Source organism: Hyperolius riggenbachi, chromosome 6 (genome assembly GCF_040937935.1).
Source record: "Hyperolius riggenbachi isolate aHypRig1 chromosome 6, aHypRig1.pri, whole genome shotgun sequence".
Taxonomy (NCBI): domain Eukaryota; kingdom Metazoa; phylum Chordata; class Amphibia; order Anura; family Hyperoliidae; genus Hyperolius; species Hyperolius riggenbachi.
Genome location: NC_090651.1, coordinates 87,349,786 through 87,373,275, shown reverse-complemented (window position 1 = coordinate 87,373,275; position 23,490 = coordinate 87,349,786). Strand labels below are relative to the sequence as shown.

At 42.7% G+C, this 23,490-nt stretch overlaps 1 protein-coding gene across 9 annotated transcripts in view; it reads right to left on the bottom strand.

Annotated features, from left to right (window-relative positions):
- The window catches only part of PAPPA2 (pappalysin 2), a 478,727-nt gene that overhangs the window by 55,789 nt on the left and 399,448 nt on the right, over window positions 1–23,490 (bottom strand). For all 9 annotated transcript variants that reach the window (XM_068239634.1, XM_068239635.1, XM_068239629.1 and 6 more), the window contains one exon: window positions 19,932–20,094. In XM_068239634.1, coding sequence (XP_068095735.1) covers window positions 19,932–20,094 — 163 coding nt within the window. The remainder of the gene's footprint in view (window positions 1–19,931; window positions 20,095–23,490) is intronic.

Here is a 23,490-nt window from a genome sequence, read left to right as displayed (position 1 = left end):
TGAAAAATTAGAAAAGTTGGTGCTTAAAGTGGATCCGAGGTGAACTTTTACACATTGCATAATTGTGTTCATTTCCTATTGTTTATAGGGCATTCCTCAAGCCAAATACTTTTTAGTTTTTGTCTTAATACTCTAATTCCCTATAAACTAAATACCCCACGCCCACAGGTTTTCAGAGAGCCTTGGCAGTAGCCCTTGCTACTCAATGGGATTAAGATCTGGGGAGTTTCCAGGCCATGTACACAAAAGTTCAACGTTTTGGTCCCCGAGCCACTTAGTTATCACTTTTGCCTTATGACACGGTGCTCCATCGTGCTGGAAAATGCATTATTCTTCACCAAACTGTTGTTGGAATGTTGGAGGAAGTTGCTGTTGGAGGGTGGTTTGGTACCATTCTTTAATCATGGCTGTGTTTTTTGGCAAACTTGTGAGCGAGTCCACTCCCTTGGATGAGAAGCAACCCCACACATGAATGGTCTCAGGATGCTTTACTGTTGGCATGACACAGGACTGATGGTAGCGCTCACCTTTTCTTCTCCTGACAAGCCTTTTTCCAGATGCCCCAAACAATCGGAAAGGGGCTTCATTGGAGAATATGACTTGGCCCCAGTCCTCAGCAGTCCATTCACCATACTTCACCTAAAAATGTTCGATTTTCCCGTTTATTCGATCTAAATGATCGAATTGAATGAAAGTTGAAAATATTTTTTTTTCGATCAAGAAATTCGAACGATTATCCCGTTTTTTCGGGAAAAATGATCGGACATGCTGGAAAAATCTTTATATTCGATCTAATGGAATAATCGAACTAAATTATCTAATTGAAAAATTGTACCATGTATGGCCACCTTTAGATAAGATATATAGACAAGTTACTTGTTATAGTTAGTTTTTCATCTCGGATCCGCTCTAAGTTTTTATAATAGCTTTTGCATATACTCCAGAATGTTTTGAAGAGTGTTCAGATGAATTGCATATGCATAGTCCTTCTTTGCCATGCAAATTGACTGAATCCCAAAAAAACCTCTCCACTGCATCTCATTGCTGTGAGAATGCTGACGAGCACAAGGCTGGAGATCATTATGTCAGGCTGATTGGATTAGAATGGCAGACTTGACATGTTAAAAGGAGGGTGATGCTTGAACTCATTGATCTTCCATTGTTAACCATGGTGACCAGCAAAGAAACACATGCAGCCATCATTGCGTTGAATAAAAATGGCTTCACAGGCAAGGATATTGTGGCTACTAAGATTGCACCTAAATCAACAATTTATATGATCATCAAGAACTTCAAGGAAAGAGGTTCAATTCTTGTTAAGAAGGCTTCAGTGCGTCCAAGAAAGTCCAGCAAGCGCCAGGATCGTCTCCTAAAGAGGATTCAGCTGCGGGATCGGAGTGCAACCAGTGCAGAGGTTGCTCAGGAATGGCAGCAGGCAGGTGTGAGCGCATCTGCACGCACAGTGAGGCGAAGACTTTTGGAAGATGGCCTGGCGTCAAGAAGGGCAGCAAAGAAGCCACTTCTCCAGGGACAGATTGATCTTCTGCAGAAAGTATGGAGAATGGACTGCTGAGGACAGGGGCCAAGTCATATTCTCCAATGAAGCCCCTTTCCGATTGTTTGGGGCATCTGGAAAAAGGCTTGTCAGGAGAAGAAAAGGTGAGCACTACCATCAGTCCTGTGTCATGCCAACAGTAAAGCATTCTGAGACCATTCATGTGTGGTGTTGCTTCTCATCCAAGGCAGTGGACTCACTCACAATTTTGCCAAAAAACACAGCCATGATTAAAGAATGGTACCAAACCACCCTCCAACAGCAACTTCTTCCAACATACCAACAACAGTTTGGTGAAGAATAATGCATTTTCCAGCACGATGGAGCACCGTGTCATAAGGCAAAAGTGATAACTAAGTGGCTCGGGGACCAAAACGTTGAACTTTTGTGTCCATGGCCTGGAAACTTCCCAGATCTTAATCCCATTGAGAACTTGTGGTCATTCCTCAAGAGGCAGGTGGACAAACAAAAATCAACTAATTCTGAGAACTCAAAGAAGTGATTATGAAAGAATGGGTTGCTATCAGTCAGGACTTGGTCCAGAAGTTGATTGAGAGCATGCTCAGTCGAATTGCAGAGGTCCAGAAAAAGAAGGGCCAACACCATTCTGCAAATACTGACTCTTTGCGGAAATCTCATGTAATTGTCAATAGAAGCCTTTAAAGAGGAACTCCAGTGAAAATAATGTAATAAAAAAAGTGCTTCATTTTTACCATAATTATGTATAAATGATTTAGTCAGTGTTTGCTCATTGTAAAATCTTTCCTCTCCCAGATTCACATTGTGACATGTATTACATGGTGACATTGTTACTGTGGGCAGATTATGGAGCTGTTTCTAGCTGGTCTGGCTTTAACAGACAGCTATTTCCTGTCTGAACATTGTTACATTGTGACAGTTTGCCCAGAGTACCGTACGGTACCAGAGCCTCTTGTGGGAGGGGTTTCAGCACAAAATCAGTCATACAGCGCCCCCTGATGGTCTGTTTGTGAAAATCATTATTTTTCTCATGTAAAAGTGGGTATCAGCTACTGATTGGGATAAAGTTCAATTCTTGGTCGGAGTTTCTCTTTAAAACATATGAAGTGCTTATAATTATATTGCAGTACATCACATAAACAACTGAAACAAAGATCTAAGAGCAGTTTAGCAGCAAACTTTGTGAAACTTTGTCTCATATTTTTGACAGTCTCAAAACTTTTGGCCAGGACTGAACGATGGGAGTGGCTTCTAGGCTGCTCATGTGAAGCTGAATTATTGAATACCTCTTGTTTTAGGAAGGTAAAAATGTATTTGGCATAGTTTTTTTTTTTTTTTTGTAGTTTGGGCCATTTGCTTTTTACATTGATGAACCTGTCACTGTTGTACATGCAAGAGGAAATGACCTGGATAATGCTTATAACTGCCATTCTGAGGTTGTAACCATCTTAGCAGTGACTCACAGCAGCGCTACTCAAAACCTGAGCTGGGAGCATGAGGGGGTTCTGTCCTCCAACCCTTTCCTGACCACAGGGGTGATGACTTTCAGCTGCCAACCTTGTATGAAGCTGTACAGCTGGCTAAAATTGATAGTGCTGCATTCATGCAATCCCTACAAAGTGACCATAGTCAAGAGGCATTCAGAAGAAAGGCTTCAGAGCAGGCCCGGATTTACTTCAGAGGAGCCTATAGGCACAGATGTCCTGGCACCCTAAATTTAGCCCTCCAGGAACCCTCAAACCTCCGCAGAACCGCACTTTAAGTGTGCTGGCTGGCCCAGCTGTCACTTCTCCCTTACCCGTCATAGGTAGCTACAGGTTTCACTGAGCATTAGGTAGCCAGAAGTACCCTCAGCATTAAGTATCTAGTGGTGCCCAGACTGAAGGGAGATCTCATCCATGAAATGCCGAAAGCCAGGTGACTAAACTCTCATTTATGCTCTGCTCAGGACTCAGCATAGGGAAGGAGGGAGACGCTAGGGGAGGGGAGTGAGCCGCCTTTCCATCATCAGGTGCCTGTAGGCACATGCCTACAGTGCCTTATGGTAAATCTGGCCCTGCTTCAGAGTCACTTGCAGATGGGACTGCTTTCAAGGTGTATTGGGAAGATGGGAAGCTGTACAATGAGTCTGTACAACCCTTGCTTATGGTACTAAGTGCATTCTGGGCAGGGCACATAGGAAACATCTGCAGTAGTTAAATGCCTTGAGGAATCCATGTGAACTGTGTAGAGTTTTTTAAGTGGATCAACCTGCAAAATGACAGTGGGTATTTTTACCTTTTAAAGATGTGTATCCTTGTACTAATCACCTATGTTAAATGTTGTCAATGTCAGGATTGGAAAAATGCAGGTGGCAATAGCGGGCATTTAGCAGAAAGGATTGAGTCTAGCAGCAGCAGCATTTCACATTAATCCTGAACACATTTGTCAGGAGTCAATAGGGCACAATAGGCTATGAAAAGCAAATAGACTTAAAGACAGCATGCAAGACTTATTAAAAACACTTACACAACAGGATGCGGTTTCTGCGCGGAGAGACAAGAGATGTCCACAGGACTATTTCCCTTTCTGTCTCTTGTCAATTTTTCATAGATTTTACTTCTATAAATGGGTTGATCTTATGGTTTACAACGTGCCTTTTTTCACTCATGGTGTATATTCATATAAAAGAACACCATTTAAATGGGTCTCAACTGGATTCCAAACACGTAGCTAAGAATCAATAAACTGCCAGAGGGTAACATAGCCTGCGAGATGAAATAAGATGAAGGCCGTTGTTTAATTGGCCCCATTATAAGTTTCTGTACTTGTGGTGTCTGTCAGGGGGCAGGAAAACTACAGACAATGGTGGATATTGCTCATGTGCTTTCATATTTTCAAATATGCAATGTATTTCTCACATGTGTTTCTAAGCCATTTTGAAGGTTCTTGATTAGTATTTGCATTTTGAATAGGATCTTATGGAGCGGAAAACCTTGCTTTTATTGTGGCTTTGCTGTTGTAAATGCAACAAGTCCTGTCCTGTTCTGTTGCTTGCCACTTGCAACTTTTATTGCTGCCAGTACCAATGCATTGCAAATCCAGAGGCACATCACAGACACGTAACTGCTAGGGCCAGATTTCTGGAAAGGCTAAAAAAGGCCTGGGCCTTGGGCGGCCGCTGCCTTGGGCGTGGCTGGACATTGACAAGGGGTTGCTAAATATTAAAGAGAACCCTCCAAATGGAAAAGGGAGGCTGCAAATGGGGAGCAGAATATAGAAGAGTAGAGATGCTGCTCAAGGAAGCTGGACATGAAAGATAGACTGCTGTACATGAATGTTACACACAGAAGAAAGGGCTGCACATCGGAGGGGCGCTGTAATGCATGGATAGGGAGAAAAGGGAAAGTTAGCCTAAGGGCAGAAAAAATTCAGCCTTAATAAAGGCATCCCAAAAAATATCATAAATTCAGCATTAGAGTATAACAATGTGAAAACTATCCTTTCCAGGGCTATTTCTATGCACAAGTGTCCAAGCCACTAATCTATATCCTGAGAGCTACTGTATCTAAAACTAGTGTCAGCAATGTCAAAATATCACCTGTCTAGCCACTCACTAACTATGTTTACTGGTGCAATGTCAGTTAATTGCCATGTACGGACCAGTAATTTATATTAGGGCCGAGCTTCATGCTTCAAACCCTGGAAATTAGTATTGTATAGTATGTGTTTTAAAATAGTGCTGACATTTCTCACTGAAATCCTCCTTACTAAAATGCTATGTAAAGCAGAAATTTGCCTTCTTAAAACAGATGGTATGTGTGATTATTCAGGTTGGCGTGAGCTCCTGAGGTGTCCCACAGTACATCACTGCTGAATATGCAAACCCTCCCTTTGTTGTTCCTGATATTATGTTACTGTATGATCCTATTGTAGTCCAAGGTCAATATTCCAGACAGGGATGTAACAACCCCAGCGACCCATGTGACTGCAAGGAGGAGGGGTTGTTGCCAAAGTCTGTGGTGGCCTACTTCTCCTCCCACCCGCATGCAAGTTGAGTAAGTTGAGTTCTGACTAGGATTTTCAATTCTTGATGGTTACCCGTAACTTCCAAGTATCTGTAAGATGAGAGAAACCAGAAGCCCAACGGTGCAGTATTTCTGGGTAGGTTGGTATATGAGATAAGTCTACGTAATTATACTCACAGAACCTGCAACCACCGTCAGAGCCTGCAGATAATTAAACCGTCCCAGCTCGGTATCCCAGGTCTGTTGCTGCAGATGTTGGTTGGTCGCTCTCCTTGGACAGTGTAGAGGCTAAAAAAGATCCTCATGACTATTTGAGCCCTAAAGGGTATAATCTATACTAAACACTGGTGAAGGTGCCTGTGATGAATAATAATAATAACAACTATATACTGAGGTATAATTGAGAAGTGTATGTCTTACCTTCTCAGAAGAATAAACCACGTATTACAAGCACGTGCATGAATACGATACATGTTTTTTCTATTTTAGTTGGTTTATTCTTCTGAGAAGGTAAGACATACACTTCTCACTGCTCAGCATATAGTTATTGTTATTCATTAAGGGCGCCTCCACCACTAATTTTAGTATTGAGTTCTGACTGCTGCTCATACACCTACTATTGGGCCTGAGGAGGAATGAGGAATGGGGGAAAGCATGCATTTGACAGGAAATTCCTATAAAGAACCTGAGACAAGAGTTTGGGCCTTATCCAATCACAAATGACCAAAACACGTAATTTTCCTTCTTATTCAGCTTGGCTATCTCAACATTTCTCTACAGGTTTTTTTCTTATTTACCTGACACAAGAAGATGAATATGTTAGCTAAACCAAAGAATCTTGCTCAGAACAATGCCTGGATGAGAACAATATACAAAACAGGGAACTGCAGAATAACATGAACCTGTTAGACACCTGTCTTTGAAGCCTCTTGCTGAAACAGCTATCAATAAATTCCCAGCTTCCATACTAGCTCCACAGCAATTACACCACTTGCACTAGCGTCAAGCTGATTTCCTTTTAGTGCCTTAGAATAAGAGTGCTCTCAGGTATTCAGGTATCATGACTTGTTCTATAAATGGCTTTAGAGACATGCATTTTTCCATAATGCACGTTTTCTTATGGGTAGTCGAACAAAATGACCCGAAATCAAGCATGTCATTCATATTATCTACCTTATTTAGATCCAAAGAGCCTTATGCAATTTGAGGTGCTAAGAAGCTCAAAATGTGCAAGCTTCCTATCACCTCACATTGCTCAGGATTTACCAGCAAATTCAATTGCCAGCTTCACCTGAGCAATGCCGGAGCGTAAAGAATATAACTCAAATACTAGTTATTCCCCTGAGTGATACTCCTGTGTCCCAAGTGATGCCAAGCAATAAGGAGTGAGGTGTGTCTGCCGGTGAGCTCTGACTACACTGTTTAGGAAACCCAGGTAAAAGCAGCTTTCAGCTTCCCAATGGGGTTCCCCGTTGGTTCAGGGTTTTAACTAATGAGGATCCTCCCCGAGGAGGATTTTCATTGGTCTTCTAAACTGTCGAAGGAGGATTTTCATTGGTTAAAAGCCTGGACCAATGGGAAGCCAGGCTCAAAGATCCTTTGCTGGTGGTTCCCTGAACAGTGTAGCCAACGAGCTGGCATGAAGAAGGAGCAGTGTGTGGCGTGTGCCCTGGTGGAAAAAAGCAGAGAGACAAAGTTCCAGTGGCAAATGATGGGTGGTCCCAGTAGGTGGTGGTAAGAAAGGGTTTTTTGTTTTTTTTTACTTTTCTTCAACACTAAATAAATAGGGAGTCAGAAATAGCTCCCTTTCACTATTTAACGCACGGGCATATGGGGTCTCCAGAGGAAAATAAGGTCATGTAACTGTTCTAGATGCTGCCTCTAATTTCTATAGTATGGAGTTGGGAACAGCACACAGGAATCAAATGCTCAAGCAGTGCGATGACCAGCCCTGTGTACCATCAGGGTTAAATCCAAAGCAAAAAAGTTATGGTCCGCATGGCTTCTTCAAAAAACACGTAGTCTTCATTGTAAAAAATTAAAATTCATGCTGTTCGGGTAGCTACAGCCCACTGGTTCGGGACTCTTGCCCTTTTATGACCTACCCAAAAGTAAAAGTCCTGAAACAGCAGGCTGTAGCTACCTGACCAGCATGTATATTAACTTATTACAATAAAGATTGCTTGTTTTTTTGAAGATGCTGTATGGACCATAACTTTTTTGCTTCATCCAATTTATATGGCTTTAAAGGAGGGTCAGGTACATTGATCCCACTAAGTTGTAACCGCCCCCCTTTAGCTCAGTCATAGCCAGAACTTAGTGGGAAACTTGCTGCACAAAACTTACAGTCAAAGGAGTATCAAAACAGTTAAAGTTTACCAATAAAGTACACCCGAACTGCGAGGGATATGGTGGGTGCCATATTTATTTCCTTTTAAACAATACCAGTTGCCTAGCAGTCCTGCTGATCTCCTTGGCTGAAGTAGTGTCAGAACCACACACCTGAAACAAGCATGCTGCTAATCTAGTCAGAATTAAGTCAGAAACACTTGATCTGTATGCTTATTCAGGGTCTACGGCTAATTAGATGGTATTAAAGGCAGAGGATCAGCAGGACGGCCAGGCAATTGGCATTGTTTAACCACTTAAGCCCAACTGGACGAGATTTCTCGTCCAGTTGGGCTGCGCGCACTCCCGCGGGTCGCGCGCGCGCCCGCGGGCCCCCCCGTGCGCGCCCCCGCTGCTGGCCGCTAGCCCACCGATCAGTGAAAGGGATTATAAATCCCTTTCGCTGATCGGACCCCCCTGGAGAAAAGCCGACAGCGTCTCTTCAGACGCTGCGGCTTTTCTGAGCTCTGGTCTCCTTTCTTCTGCCTGGGAGCGAGATGGATCGTTCCCAGGACTTTTTTATTCTGGCCATCTTGTGGCCAAATAGCAAATTACACCCAAAAAAAAAAAGTTTTAAGAGTAAACCTATAAAGATATTAAAAAAAACCCTGTTTACCTCCCACACCAAAAAATACCCACATACAAGTTTAAATTAAAAAAAAAAATTACAATAATAAAAAAAAACCAAAAAACATAAATAGTTACCTAAGGGTCTGAACTTTTTAAATATTCATGTCAAAGGAGTATATCAATATGATTTAATAAATTATGGGCTTCTAAACAGTGATGGACGCAAAACGGAAAAAATGCACCTTTATTTCCAAATAAAATATTGTCGCCATACATTGTGATAGGGACATAATTTTAACGGTGAAATACCCGGGGCATATGGGCAAATACAATACGTGAGTTTTAATTATGGAGGCATGTATTATTTTAAAACAATAATGGCTGAAAACTGAGAAATAATGAATTTTTTCCATTTTTTTCTTATTCTTCCTGTTAAAATGCATTTACAGTAAAGTGGCTCTTAGCAAAATATACCACCCACAGAAAGCCTAATTGGTGGCGGAAAAAACAAGATATAGATCAATTAATTGTGATGAGTAGTGATAAAGTTATTGGCAAATGAATGGGGGGTGAAAGTTGCTCGGATGTAAAAAAATTTCAACCCTTCGGGCTTAAGTGGTTAAAATGAAATCAATGTGTCCCCCTCCATATCCCTCTAAGTTCAGGAGTGCTTTAACCTGAATCTACCCATAAGCCTATCCTCAACCTGAGTCTAGCCCCAAAAATTAACCAGAGTCCACCAATAAATCATGTTACTAATATTGCCCTTTCGCTAAAACAAAGCGTTACGCTCAGCATAACTAGTGCTGAGGGGCTGTGTTTATCTGAACTGGAATTATGTATAGGATTGGTTGAAGGATTCTCTGTGTAAATTGGGGATATAAAGCTGGGAAAAGAAAAAAGCAACTGGGTCTCCATCTGGACTTGGGCCAAGGCAGACTCATTTATTGAAAGAGTGCTACAGTACAAAAGCACAATGTTTCTGGGACCTTTCCAAGTGAGCACTTGCAAAGTGTCTGAGTCCCCAGTGACGAGTGGCCATAAATACACATTCCAGCAGTACTAATTAGAAGCAGGGAAATGTAACAAATAAGAAATAAAAAAATGTGCTAAAATAAATTGGCCTACAGCACTTGCAAGTCTCTAAATAAATTGGCTGCTAAAGGGTTAAGAAATGTAAAGGAGTCCATTTGGTCCCTTAGCATCTAAGAAGATTTTCCACTACTGAAAACAAGTGTTAGCATTCCCTCCCAGATCAAAGTGTCTGTCTTCCTCTCTGAATGACCACTTTTCATTCCCCGATGTACCAAAACCGCTGACCGGTATGTCATAACACATCAGCAATATGGTGTTAACGTTTACCGCTTGTGACCAAAGTGCCCTTTTCAATTTGGCACCTGTTACTGTTCGAAAAACATTGCAGGTGGCCACAACGAATATCCTGAATTGCATCACTGGTTGCTGTTTTAATCTCAATAACGGGTGATCAGAAATTGTAGTATGCTTCCAACTAACAGAATAAAGAGTCCATATGCTGAATTGCATGTTATACTTTTTTCTGTGAAATGGTACCTCTTGTAATCCAATTTAAAAGATTTAAATGACAAGGGACACAAAGTTCAATTAAAGATCTGGTTCGGCACATTGTGAAGTAAGCACTTCTACAAAAGGTGTGAAAAACAAATTTATTCCAACACTCTCATCACTGTCACAGATAATCAACTTAATTAGGTGTTAATTACATTTCACTGTTAAAATGCAATGTGACTATAATATCTGCACACAATCAAAAATTAGCTATATTATCGAAGCACAAGAACAGCTATTTTTACATAGTGCTGTACGTGGAGGACATGATCAAAGCATCCTCTGCGCTTTTTTCCCCCCCGAACAATATGGAAAAATAACCATTTGTGCTGGATAGGCAATTTGGGAAAATAACACATTTTGTATTATCTTATTTTCTGCACCTGCAAAATTGCGAAACCCAGGAGCCATCCAGCTCATCGCTACTTAAGGTAAACTGCTCGCAAGATAGGCAAGAATATTAAGTTAGCTGCAAAGTTGGGGTTACCGTGTCATTGTAATCGAGCTGAGCTGTTTTTCCGAACACAGGCAAAGCACTATGGATGTATTGTAACACGCTGCACCAAACCTCAAGGTCGGGAAAGAGCCCTTGTAATCTCTTACTGATTACTAAATCTTATAAAATGCTTCAAAGATGGAGTTCACAGCATTACAAAGAAGAAAAAGGAGGTGCTTAAACATGCAGGCAAATGGGGGTCTAAATGGTCTGCCCTCAAACATTGTCATGTCAGAGTTTTTTCTTGTTTCTGGAAGATCTGCACACAACTGGTGTTCAGATGTTCCACAATACTGCTGGACTCTTAGAATGCTAGGCAGGCATACACTTTACAATTTATGATAAATCAGGTGAGTAATCAGTATTTCCTAATATTTCAAAAATAACCGTCACGACATATAGTAGAATGCAATAAATTACTCAGTGCGTTTACGTTAAGGCCTCTTTCAGAGGGGCAACTGACAAGCGCAGAATTCACCACCTGTCAGTTGCTCTAGTGCAATGGCTCAGGCACTTGCTAGCGCTCGGTACCGGCACTGAACAGCCCCCCCCCCCCCCATGAGTAACATCTGAGCACAGCAAGAGCCATACACTTTAACTGTATTTAGAACAATCCATTGAGATTTGGAACTCTAAACAGATTCACAGGAACATAATACTCTGCACATATTGCGCTTGATTCACTAAGACAAATAGCATGCCTTATCAAGAGTTAAAAAGCCTTATCAGAGTAGCATAGCTAACTTATGCCTGCTAATTGGCAATGACGAGATCTTCACTCGTCCTGCCCTGAGCCCCTGCGAATTCGTAGCGATCGCTATGCTGCTCTGATAAGGCGTGCTAACTTTGATAAGGCGTGCTATTTTTCTTAGTGAATCAAGGCCATTAGCTAAGATTTGGTGCTCTACAGAGAGCAGGGGCGTCTGTGTCATTAGGCAACTATAGATTTTTGCCTATGGCGCCGTTGGTGGTAGTGGGCACTCTTTCGCCGCTCTGTGCGTGTTTTTTTTTTTTTCTCTTTCAGCCAGGTCGGCGCCGGCTGTGACAGGCAGCTCAGCCTGTGCCCGGCGCCGCCTACTGGTCCGCCCCCTTCCTCTCCTCCTCAGAGCGAGCAGCACGCACGTTAGGTATTATGTGCGATGCCGCCGCCTACTGGTCCGCCCCCTCTACCCGCCCCCTCTCTGTACAGAGCGTGCGATCGGCGCACGCTAGTTTGACACGTCGGCGTCGCCCCTACCTCCGCCCCCCGCCTGTCACACGTGGTCGCCGCCGCTGCAGATAGATCGTCGGTCGGGGAGAGGAGTCTTCTGCAGGTGAGTAAATACTTTTCTTTTTACAGGTTTAGTGAAACACTGCCCGCATTAGGATAATTTTCTGGGGAACGCTGGCCACATTACGATTATTTCCTGGGGAACGCTGGCCACATACGATTATTTCCTGGGGAACGCTGGCCACATGACGATTATTTCCTGGGGAACGCTGGCCACATACGATTATTTTCTGGGGAACGCTGCCACATTAAGATTATTTCCTGGGGAACGCTGGCAACATTACGATTATTTCCTGGGGAACGCTGGCCACATTACGATTATTTCGTGGGGAACGCTGGCAACATTACGATTATTTCCTGGGGAACGCTGGCCACATACGATTATTTTCTGGGGAACGCTACCACATTAAGATTATTTCCTGGGGAACGCTGGCAACATTACGATTATTTCGTGGGGAACGCTGGCAACATTACGATTATTTCCTGGGGAACGCTGGCCACATACGATTATTTTCTGGGGAACACTGGCCACATTAAGATTATTTCCTGGGGAACGCTGGCAACATTACGATTATTTCCTGGGGAACGCTGGCCACATACGATTATTTCCTGGGGAACGCTGGCCACATATGATTATTTCCTGGGGAACGCTGGCCACATGACGATTATTTCCTGGGGAACGCTGGCCACATACGATTATTTTCTGGGGAACGCTGCCACATTAAGATTATTTCCTGGGGAACGCTGGCAACATTACGATTATTTCCTGGGGAACGCTGGCCACATTACGATTATTTCGTGGGGAACACTGGCAACATTACGATTATTTCCTGGGGAACGCTGGCCACATACGATTATTTTCTGGGGAACGCTACCACATTAAGATTATTTCCTGGGGAACGCTGGCAACATTACGATTATTTCCTGGGGAACGCTGGCCACATACGATTATTTCCTGGGGAACGCTGGCCACATTACAATTATTTCCTGGGGAACGCTGGCCACATTACGATTATTTCCTGGTGAACGCTGGCCACATTACAATTATTTCCTGGGGAACGCTGGCCACATTACGATTATTTCCTGGGGAACGCTGCCGCATTACGATTATTTCCTGGGGAACGCTGGCAACATTACGATTATTTCCTGGGGAACGCTGGCCACATACGATTATTTCCTGGGGAACGCTGGCCACATTACGATTATTTCCTGGGGAACGCTGGCCACATTACGATTATTTCCTGGGGAACGCTGCCGCATTACGATTATTTCCTGGGGAACGCTGGCAACATTACGATTATTTTCTGGGGAACGCTGGCCACATACGATTATTTCCTGGGGAACGCTGGCAACATTACGATTATTTCCTGGGGAACGTTGGCCACATACGATTATTTCCTGGGGAACGCTGGCCACATTACGATTATTTCCTGGGGAACGCTGCCGCATTACGATTATTTCCTGGGGAACGATGGCCACTTTATGATTTATTATCTGGTGAACGCTGGCCACATTACGATTATTTTCTGGTGAACGCTGGCCACATTACGATTATTTCCTGGTGAACGCTGGCCACATTACAATAATTTTCTGGAAACGCTGCCGCATTACGATTATTTTATGGTGAATGCTGGCCACATTACGATTATTTTATGGCGAATCGTTGCTGCGTTATGATTATTTTCTGGTGAAAGATTGCCGCATTACTTTTATCTCATGAAGAAACATTGCTGCGTTACAATTCTTTTCATCAGGGGGGCAACCCAGGGGGGGGTGGGCGTCACAGGTTTTCTCGCCTGGAGTGACAAAATGGCTAGAGACGCCCCTGACAGAGAGTCATTGTAATTTGGTACCTTCCAGCGATTCACTGAGATTTGACATGCACTGTAGGGCTGTACTGCAGGATTCTCATTACAATCAATGATCTGTATTGACAGACGTAGGTTCAAGTAAAAATATGCACATGGAATGCAATTATAGGTTTTCATTGTCTACAGTGGAAATACATTGCTTACATTACACACAATTCTAGAACAGAACACTGATGTAAGCTGGAAACTCCCTGTACCTTGAAATTCTCATTTTAGACTGCAGCAGTTTCTTCTTCTCAGTCAGCATGCTGTAGCTGTAGCTAGTTACACCCAGTGTTAGCAGATGCCAATGTGATAATGCTGAGTGTTCCTCTACAGGCAAAAACAGTTTAATGTCCCCATCAGAGTATTAAAGAGGAGCTGTCAGTCATACTATTTTAGAAAAAAACACACATATATAAGTAGTTAAATACTTGCTCTACTTACATAACAAATGTATTGCACTGTCCATGTTTTGATTTTAGTGATTTTTCTACAGTAAAAAAAGAGAAAATCCTTATAATTTCCCATTTTAACTGTGGCTATTTTGAAGCCAATCCTGATGTCATTTCCTCCCTTACTCTCCTCTGCCTGATTTGCCCGCCTTTCACTATAGAAAGTGCATTGTATCAGGATGAGAATTATTGGCCAATCAGAGAGGAACAGAGGGGTGGGAGGGGAAAACAGGAGGGAAAGAGGCTTCAGCCAATCAGGCTGCATTAGTTAAGTTTGAGGGGAAAGTAGAGAAGCAAAAAAGGACAACCCAGCATGCCCTGCAACTTCCTTTTTGTGTACCACATTTTGTGTGTACCAAATAAAAGTCAGGTGAACTGGGGAATGATCATTTATCAACAAGAAAAGTAATAGTGATTTTAACTTTTTTTTTCCATTGCCTGGGTAGTTTCCTTATTACTTGTTTACAAGATAAATATAAAGAATTGATTTTTGATTTTATGCCTGACAGTTACACTTTAAGAACATGACATCTGATGTAGGAGACCAGTGTTAAAAAATCATGGCTGTGCCAGGCAGCAAAGGTCCCAGCCGCTCCCCACTCCCCTTGCTCTCAGTCTCAAGGGCAGCACCTTGTCACTTCGCTGCCAATGATTGCAAATGCTTACCGGTCCAGAGTGTGCTGGCACCTGGTTGCAACAATCTAAAGGCTCCTAGTCGGGAGGGGAAAGTGTGCACCACAGTGGCAGTCAGTGCCACCCAGATACATCATGATGACAGCCAGGCGACTAAGCCTAGTGCTAAGAATCGAGTGGCCATGGGCAGCCATGCAGAACTAATCTGATTAATTGTAACCACAGCACTGCACCAGCCATGATTGTGTTAGGGAAAGGCAGCCCGAGGGGAAATATCCCAACCACCCCCCCCCCACCACACACACACACACGCACACGCGCGCCAGTTCGTGCCTAGCTGAAATCTGTACATTAAAAGTATGTCCTTAGGTGAGCATCGCAAATGCTTTTAATGCCTGCCAGGTTGGCTTACTGAGCTTACTCTGAGGGGCTGCAGCCCTCCTTAGCTATCCAGTGTTTTGAGTTCCACAGGAGAAAAGTGCTTAACAACATGTTATTATTCGTACCTCCAATAATAATTAAACATCAGTTAAATGTATAAAAAATTGAATAAATTCTGTCATTTTCTGCTTAAAAATCATAATTGTGTAACTGTGCTGTAGTTTAGCCTTGGTCTTAGATTTGCTGGCCCTATTGGTCTATGGGAGTGGGTTTGGCTCAGCTGCCACTCACCATTCTTTTCAATTAGGCACTGGAATAGGGAGTTTTCAGCTGAGCTGCCATTCAAGGCTCCTCCCATCAGGATGGATAGGGCGACTCTCCAGGAAGCATGCAGGCTACAGGGAGTGGAGGAGCGAGCCTGCTGGTTGGCTTATTAAGACTAGGCGACGTGGAATTAACTTGACCGTGCCCTTTAAACGGCCGCCTCAACTCCAGTTGTCATCAAGTCCTGGGGCGGGAATTTGCAGGACATCGCGCGCACATCTCCACTTGAATGATAGAGCTCGGCTCCGTCGACAGTCTCCCAGCGCCATTCGCCGATAGGAGACTGTTAGCCTGCGAAACTTACAGTCTATTTACAGTGTACAGCACTGCTATTTACGGCTGTCCCCTCTGGAGGCAGGAAAGCGATCCGTAAAGCCTATGACAGCCGATTGCGCTGATTGGCTGACAGGGGAGGGAGGGGTTTAAAAAAATAAGTAGTACAATTTATTAATACATTTAAAAAAAAAAACACCAAATAAACATCTTGGGAGCGATGAAAGCCCACCAACAGAAAGCTCTGTTGGTAGGTAGAAAAGGGGGGGAGAAATCACTTGTGTGCCGAGTTGCACGGCCCTGCAGCGAGGACTTAAAGCTGCAGTGGCCTAAATAACAAAAAATAGCTTGGTCACTAGGGGGGTGTAAGCCTACGGTCCTCAAGTGGTTAAGGAGGAACTTTATTGAATGTAACTTAATGATTAAATTTGCTTATATTTTACAATTTTCATGTATAAATTATTTGATCAGTGTCTGCTCATTGTAAAATCTTTCCATTCCCTGATTTACATTCATAAATTTACCACAAGTGGCAACATCTTTAATGCTGGCAAGGAGAATCACTGCGGAATGTTTGTTTGTTGTGTGTTCTGAAGTAAGAAGAAACAACACCCTGCTCTGGGGCAAAAGGCAGTCTAGGCTTAACATCACTGGGAAGGTGGGGCTACCAACCAATATACTATAAATTATAATATATTATATAGTGTGTGTGTGTGTGTGTGTGTGTGTGTGTGTGTGTGTGTGTGTGTGTGTGTGTGTGTGTGTGTGTGTGTGTGTGTGTGTGTGTGTGTGTGTGTGTGTGTGGTGTGGTGTGGTGTGGTGTGGTGTGGTGTGGTGTGTGTGTGTGTGTGTGTGTGTGTGGTGTGTGTGTAAAGCAATATTTACATAATAGATATGGATTATAACTTATTGTTTGATATATAGCTTAAAGAGAATCTGTATTGTTAAAATCGCACAAAAGTAAACATACCAGTGCGTTAGGGGACATCTCCTATTACCCTTTGTCACAATTTCGCCGCTCCTCGCCGCATTAAAAGTGGTTAAAAACAGTTTTAAAAAGTTTGTTTATAAACAAACAAAATGGCCACCAAAACAGGAAGTAGATTGATGTACAGTATGTCCACACATAGAAAATACATCCATACACAAGCAGGCTGTATACAGCCATCCTTTTGAAGCTCAAGAGATCATTTGTGTGTTTCTTTCCCCCTGCAGCTATCTTCCACTGAAGTGTCAAGCTATTTCTTCCTGCAGAGTGCAGACAGCTGTGCCTGTATGTAATTCCTCATTATGTGAAAGCCCAGCCAGCTCAGAGGAGGATTTACCCAGCTTGTAAAAGATAATAGAACAGAGAGAAGCTGCACTAATCTAAATATCACACAGGCAGTGTGCAGAGAGGGGCCTGGATGGGGGAGTTCATAGCAGAACCACAACATTGAAGAACTTGGCAGCCTTCCAGACACAGGCCTGACAAGTCTGACAAGAGAGAGATAAGTTTATTTATTACAGAGATGGTGATAGTAGAACGTGCTGCAGTAAGCCAGAACACATTAGAATAGCTTTTGGAACTTGTAGGATGATAAAAAACAGGATGCAATTTTTGTTACGGAGTCTCTTTAAATGGAACATGAAGTGATAAGTATATAGAGGCTGCCATATTTATTTCCTTTTAAACAATACCAGTTGCCTGGCAGCCCTGCTGATCTATTTGGCTGCAGTGGTGTCTGAATCACACCAGAAACAAGCAGGCAGCGAATCTTGTCAGATTTGACAAAAAAGTCAGAAACACCTGATCTGCTGCATGCTTGTTCAGGGTCTATGGTTAAAGGTATTAGAAGCAGAGGATCAGCAGGATAGCCAGGCCACTGGTATTGCTTAAAAGGAAATAAATATGGCAGCCTCCATATACCTCTTGCTTCAGGTTCCCTTTAAAGAGGAGCTGTTAGGTATAAGGTCTCAGAGAAAATAAACACATATATCAGTAGCTAAAGATTGGCTGTACTTACATTACATATGCATTTCACTGTCCACGTTTGGATTTCACAGAATTTTTATATAGTATATGCAGAGATTGATGCTCCTGACAGCTCATGGCAGGCTCCATGTTTGTCTGTCTCCTATGAAGCCAAATGTGTCGTCATGTCCTCCCTGCTTCCTGGTCACAGAAAAGCTCGTACTGAATAACACAGTGTGCAGTGAATATTAATTAGCCATGTGGCTAGGAATAATAGCGGACTCCTGCAGTGTACTCTGCCCGGAGATTTATCAGTGCTATGCGCTGGACTGATTACAAGCTGCTGAAACTCAATCCTGTAGTCTCATTAGCAGCCGAGGGGAGGGCCCCAGAATGCTTTGCAGTATGGTATGCGGCTTACGTCCTGCTTGGGTCTAACAGCTTTGCTGATAAGCACACATCAAAGGTAAGAGAGATTTTTATCTTCGGTAATGCCTTTTTGGCTTCCTTCTAAACTGTTTAACACAGGAGAATAGAGGTTTAAATTAGCTTCTGCAGCCTGACAGTTACTCTTTAAGACTTTTTGTCTTCCTAGAGTTAAAACTCTGGTTTAGCATGGTTTGTGCCAACAATCAAATTTTAATGACAAAAGTAACACTTGTCCTTATCTTTTGTTGTTTGTTAATAAGAGTTGCTATGAATCACTACAAATTGTTCAGAAAAAAATGGAATAATGTATTACATTCTACTATATGTACTACATTGTATAATGTCTTTGAGGTGCTTATATGTCTATGCTATGTAGATGGTGTTTCTTGTATGTCACTTATTTTTAATTATGATACGTGAAAAGGAACGGTAAGAGAGGCATTTTAACACCCTCATTACAGAAAACGATGAATATTTCTCTGCCACCCTGTCAGAAAAAAAACATTGCTAACACTAAAAGTTAAAGCCCCGTCAATTGTATATGCCTAATGCTAGCAAAATGATGTCTAAAAATGATGTGCGAACACGGGTGAGAAGAAATCATCTTGCTGTAGATGTACTAGTTATTTCTGTAACTGTTGGCTTTTTTCCCTATTTCCTTTCTTTTCTCTTCTCCATAAGCACAGGGCTGGATTTCTAGGAAGGGCAAAAAAGGCCCAGGACATGGGTGGCTGCAGCACAAGGGAGCACCTGGATGTGAAAGAGGGGTTGCTATAAAAGAGGAGGGTGAAATTGGGAACAACACATGAAAAGGGAAAATTGATGCCCAAGGGAGCTGTTCATGAAAGAAAGGAGTTGCTGTACATGGGTGATACACATGAAAGAGGGGGCTGCACATGGAATGGGAGGGGTGCTGCTGCACGTGAAAAGCAAGGCACAATATACTTGGCCTAGGGGCACTAAAAGTATAAAGTGCATATACAGTTCTCTGGGGGAGATTTATCAACGCATTACCAACAGTTTATTTCTTTTTAATCTGTTCTAACCAGCGGGGAGAACAGTTCTGCATGATAATAAGAACCTTCTTAAATCCTAGGTAATAGTGGCAATTTAGCATTAATTTCTAGAGCTGCACTACAGTTAATAAAAGTGCAAATCCATACCTAAACTGGCACAGATTAAGAAGTGCTTAATAGCAGTTCTACAGATGTAGAACTGCAGGATATAAATCATTACAGAGAGCAGGCTAGATATGATTTGTGATGTGCTCCTTCCCCCTGCTGAATTCCTCCTCAGAGCCTGCTGCTATCAATACAGCAGGTGTTGGTTACCTCAGCAACAGCAATTCCCCTCACATACTGCACTGTCTGAGAGACTTTCCTAGCTCCTCCTATTTTACAACAGTTTTAGACGGAATATGCTCTATCTAATGATTTCTTAAGATGCCTGAGACAGTTCTGCATGAATTTCTAAAAACCTGCCAATATTTTGTCTCAGACACTCTTGATAAATTTGGCCCTATGAGCCTCTTCCACTACCTTGTCCCTATAAACCAGGAATTCCATCTGCTTTAACCAAGACATTGATTGAAGAGTCCACGTTTGAAGATGTTGGTACACATGCCTTTAGATATGTGAAATTTAACTGTTGTATGTCAAAAGAACATAGAATGGTTCCCCTGGTATACAGGACAGGATTTATAAATATCTACAGCTCTGCCCATTGTAGTTCAAATTATTAAATTGGGATCAATCTGCTCTTCCCTATTAGTGAACCATACCGTGTAAGATCCGCAGTACAAGGTACATTTGCTGTCCACTTCTAGTCCACGGGTACAGTTGTACATTCCCTGGAGGATGATGGGTAAGGGGTCACACAGGATAGGAATGCAGTGCCCAACAGCCCAAAGGCCAGTCTGGAGACAGTGGATTTTCAGGAACTTCCTGCAAAATACAAATGTTAAAGGAAACTTAAAATGAGAAAATTCCACAGGTATTTTGATATTGGGATAACTTAGGTACACACAATCAAGATGTTTCTAGGGGTTCAACTAAAAAACCCTTGCTCACCAATTATATGAAATCCAACAGAGCTGGATCCACAAGGCAATGTATGCAGTAGCCTAAAGTTGCCTAGTCTTACAGAAAAAAAACTGGTGGCCATCTAGGGTGAGCCCAAAGTTGTTACTTGCCTAGGGCCCCATTTCACCTTAATCTGTCCCTGCAATCCAGTTGTAAAAACACATATTAGGCCTCACTTAGGAACTAATGAACCCGGAGGCAGGCCCGGATTTACATCACATGCCTACAGACTTAGATAAATCTTTGTCACAAATCTTTGTCATAGCTTTGTCATAGACATGCTTGTTCAGGGTCTATGGCTTAAAGTATTAGAGGCAGGGGACAGCCAGGCAATGTGCATTGTTTAAAAGGAAATAGGGATGTCAGACTCCATATCCCTCTCACCTCACGTTCCCTTAAGGCAAGGTTTAGGTTTGGCAAATTAGAATGTGTTTTCACGTAAAGCAAAATCATCTATTGCTAAACATGTGTGTTCCAAAGGCATACCGTGATTTGTAAAACCATTAGCAACTTCTGCATTGTGATTTTTCTGCAACATGCATTACTTGTTCGCATTACACATCATTCGCACTCAATTCAATCGTATTTCAATGGGAAAACGTGCTGGGCCTGTACCTATTTAAGAGGATAAGTAGCTTGCATCATGTGAACTACATATCACCTGGACATCCCATAAGGATTACCAACAAATACAATTGCCAGTTTAGCAATACACAATATCTGATGTGCATTAGCTGTCTCCATTTGCATCTTAAAGAAAAACCATAACCAAGAATTGAACTTCATCCCAATCTGATAACCCCTTTCCCATGAGAAATCTATTCCTTTTCTCAAATGGATCATCAGGGGGGTCTGTATGGCTAATATTGTGGGTAAACCCCTCCCACAGTGTGATGTCAGGACCATGGTCCTGGCAGTTTCCTGTCTGTGAACCTCATTGCATTGTGCAAAATAGCTGTTTACAGCTGTTTCCAACTGCCAAAAAAGCAAGCAGCATATCCTTCCACTGACATCACCTGCCAGCAGTAAAAATGTCACCATGTGATAAATGTCAGAATGTAAATCAGGAAGAGGAAAGATTTTACAATGGGCAAACACTAACTAAATCATTTATACATAATTATTGTAAAAATTAAGCACTTTTTTATTACATTGTTTCACTGGAGTTTCTCTTTAAGGCTGCCATACACTGGTCAATTGCCACCAGATCGACCAACAGATAGATCCCTCCCTGATCGAATCTGATCGAGAGGCACATTTGGCAGCCCATACACTGCACACAGATTTTGAATTGATTTCAGCATGAAATCGATGCCCCCAGGCCTTCCTCCTTTAGTGCTCCTTTGGCCAGCAGCAATATCACCTGTCCACCGGTGCGAGTCCCGGGATCCGTGCAGTCCCTTTCTCTGGGTGGCCTTCTTCTGCATCTCCTCTTCACTTCATGTCCTGTGACAAGTGCTCTACTGTTTGAACTTCGCCTTCTCACAGGATGGGACAGGAAGTGAAGAGGAGATGGAGAAGAAGGCCAGTCAGAGAAAGGTCCAAACGAAGAAAGACCGGGTCTTAACCTGGATTTTAGGCCAATTGGCCAATTTTTAGTTGCAGAACCACAGTGCTAGAGCACAACGTTTCGACCAGATGGTCTTTATCAAGTGCTTACCAAGTATTTGTGCAACAATCACATATATAGACAATTAAAACACACCCCACTAAGGGGCGGGCACAACACTTAAAGAGACAAGCCACGTTGTATTATTATTATCACAGGAAACATTTTAGATTATATGCCTCATTCATGCCATTTGGCGCCAAAGTGCCGAGGTCATCAATCCACCTACTCTCCCTGTGCAACAAGGAGGCTTGGGGGTCCACACCCTCCTGCGAGAACACCTTTTCCAGCACATTCGAAAAAATGACGACCCACAGGGGATTCAAATTTATCCTTGGATTTTTCATTATCCTCCTTTTTGTAATTCCTAATGCTACTCCTATGCTCATTTATCCTCCTCCTAGCATCCCTAGTAGTCTGGCCCACGTAACCCATGCCGCAGGGGCACTTCAGCAAGTAAACAATATTTAACGTTGTACACGAAAATTTTCCTTTGATGTTAATTCTTGTTCCCTTAGTGGTATGTGTGACATAGTCACCAAGCATAATTGAGGAACAGTTCTGGCAATTCATAAATGGGAAAGTGCCCCTGCGGCGAGGGACAAACGCGGCATCAGCGTTCCTCGAATCCTTTAGGTCAGCCCTCACTAGCTGGTCCCTGACACTTTTCCCCTTCCTGAAAACCATTTTAGGGGGGGCACAAAATACCCTAGAGAGCAATGGGTCAGTTTCCACCACTGCCCAGGCACCCAACAGACATCGTCTAATGTCTGCTGCATGATTATCATACGTCAATATAAATTGTACCCCCTCCTGGTAATCATCTTTTCTCTCTTTCCTCTTTCTCAGCTCCTTTCTATCCATGCTAGCTACATCAGCTGCTATTCTTTCCACTTCCTTACGTTGGTAACCCCAATCTACATACTCACCCACCATCCTCCTAGATTGTGCCACATATTTCTCATCACTAGATGTAATTCTACGGGCTCTAATCAATTGACTTTTTGGAAGTCCCCTGATCAGAGATGGTGGGTGACAACTATTAGCCAGTAGTGAGTTGTTCCTATCTGCACTTTTGCGAAAAACAAATCTGTTTCAAAGTTACTCCCCTTGATCTCAATATCTACATCGAGGAAATGCAGCCAGAGAAAGGGACAGCACGGAGCCGGGGACTCGCATCGGTGGACAGGTGATATTATTGCTGCATTGGTCGTCGCCGAATCAAACGCTGCTAACGATGCGCTCCAGACCTGCCGGCAAATGAGCAAAATTTTCCGCCTGGACACATCAACTGAATCGATCGATTTCGGATGGAAATCGGTCGATCAGTCAACATTTGTGTTAATGATTTCACAGCAGATTCGATCACAGTGAACATATCTGTTGTATATCGACAGGAAATCAACGTAGTCTATGGGCACCATCAGTCTGCTTGCTGGTGGCGCTTTTCCTCCTCTTTTTAACAACTGCACTTACACAAAATGACTAGTAAACAGCGTAGAGTTTTATGTATGAACTCTGCACTTTTCAGTGGAGAGCTTGTACATAAAACTCTACGCTGTTTTACAGGTGACTTTATGTGAGTGCAATACCCTTTATACTAATAAATAGTTTTACAGTATTACACTATGAGAGGTTTTTATTTGAGG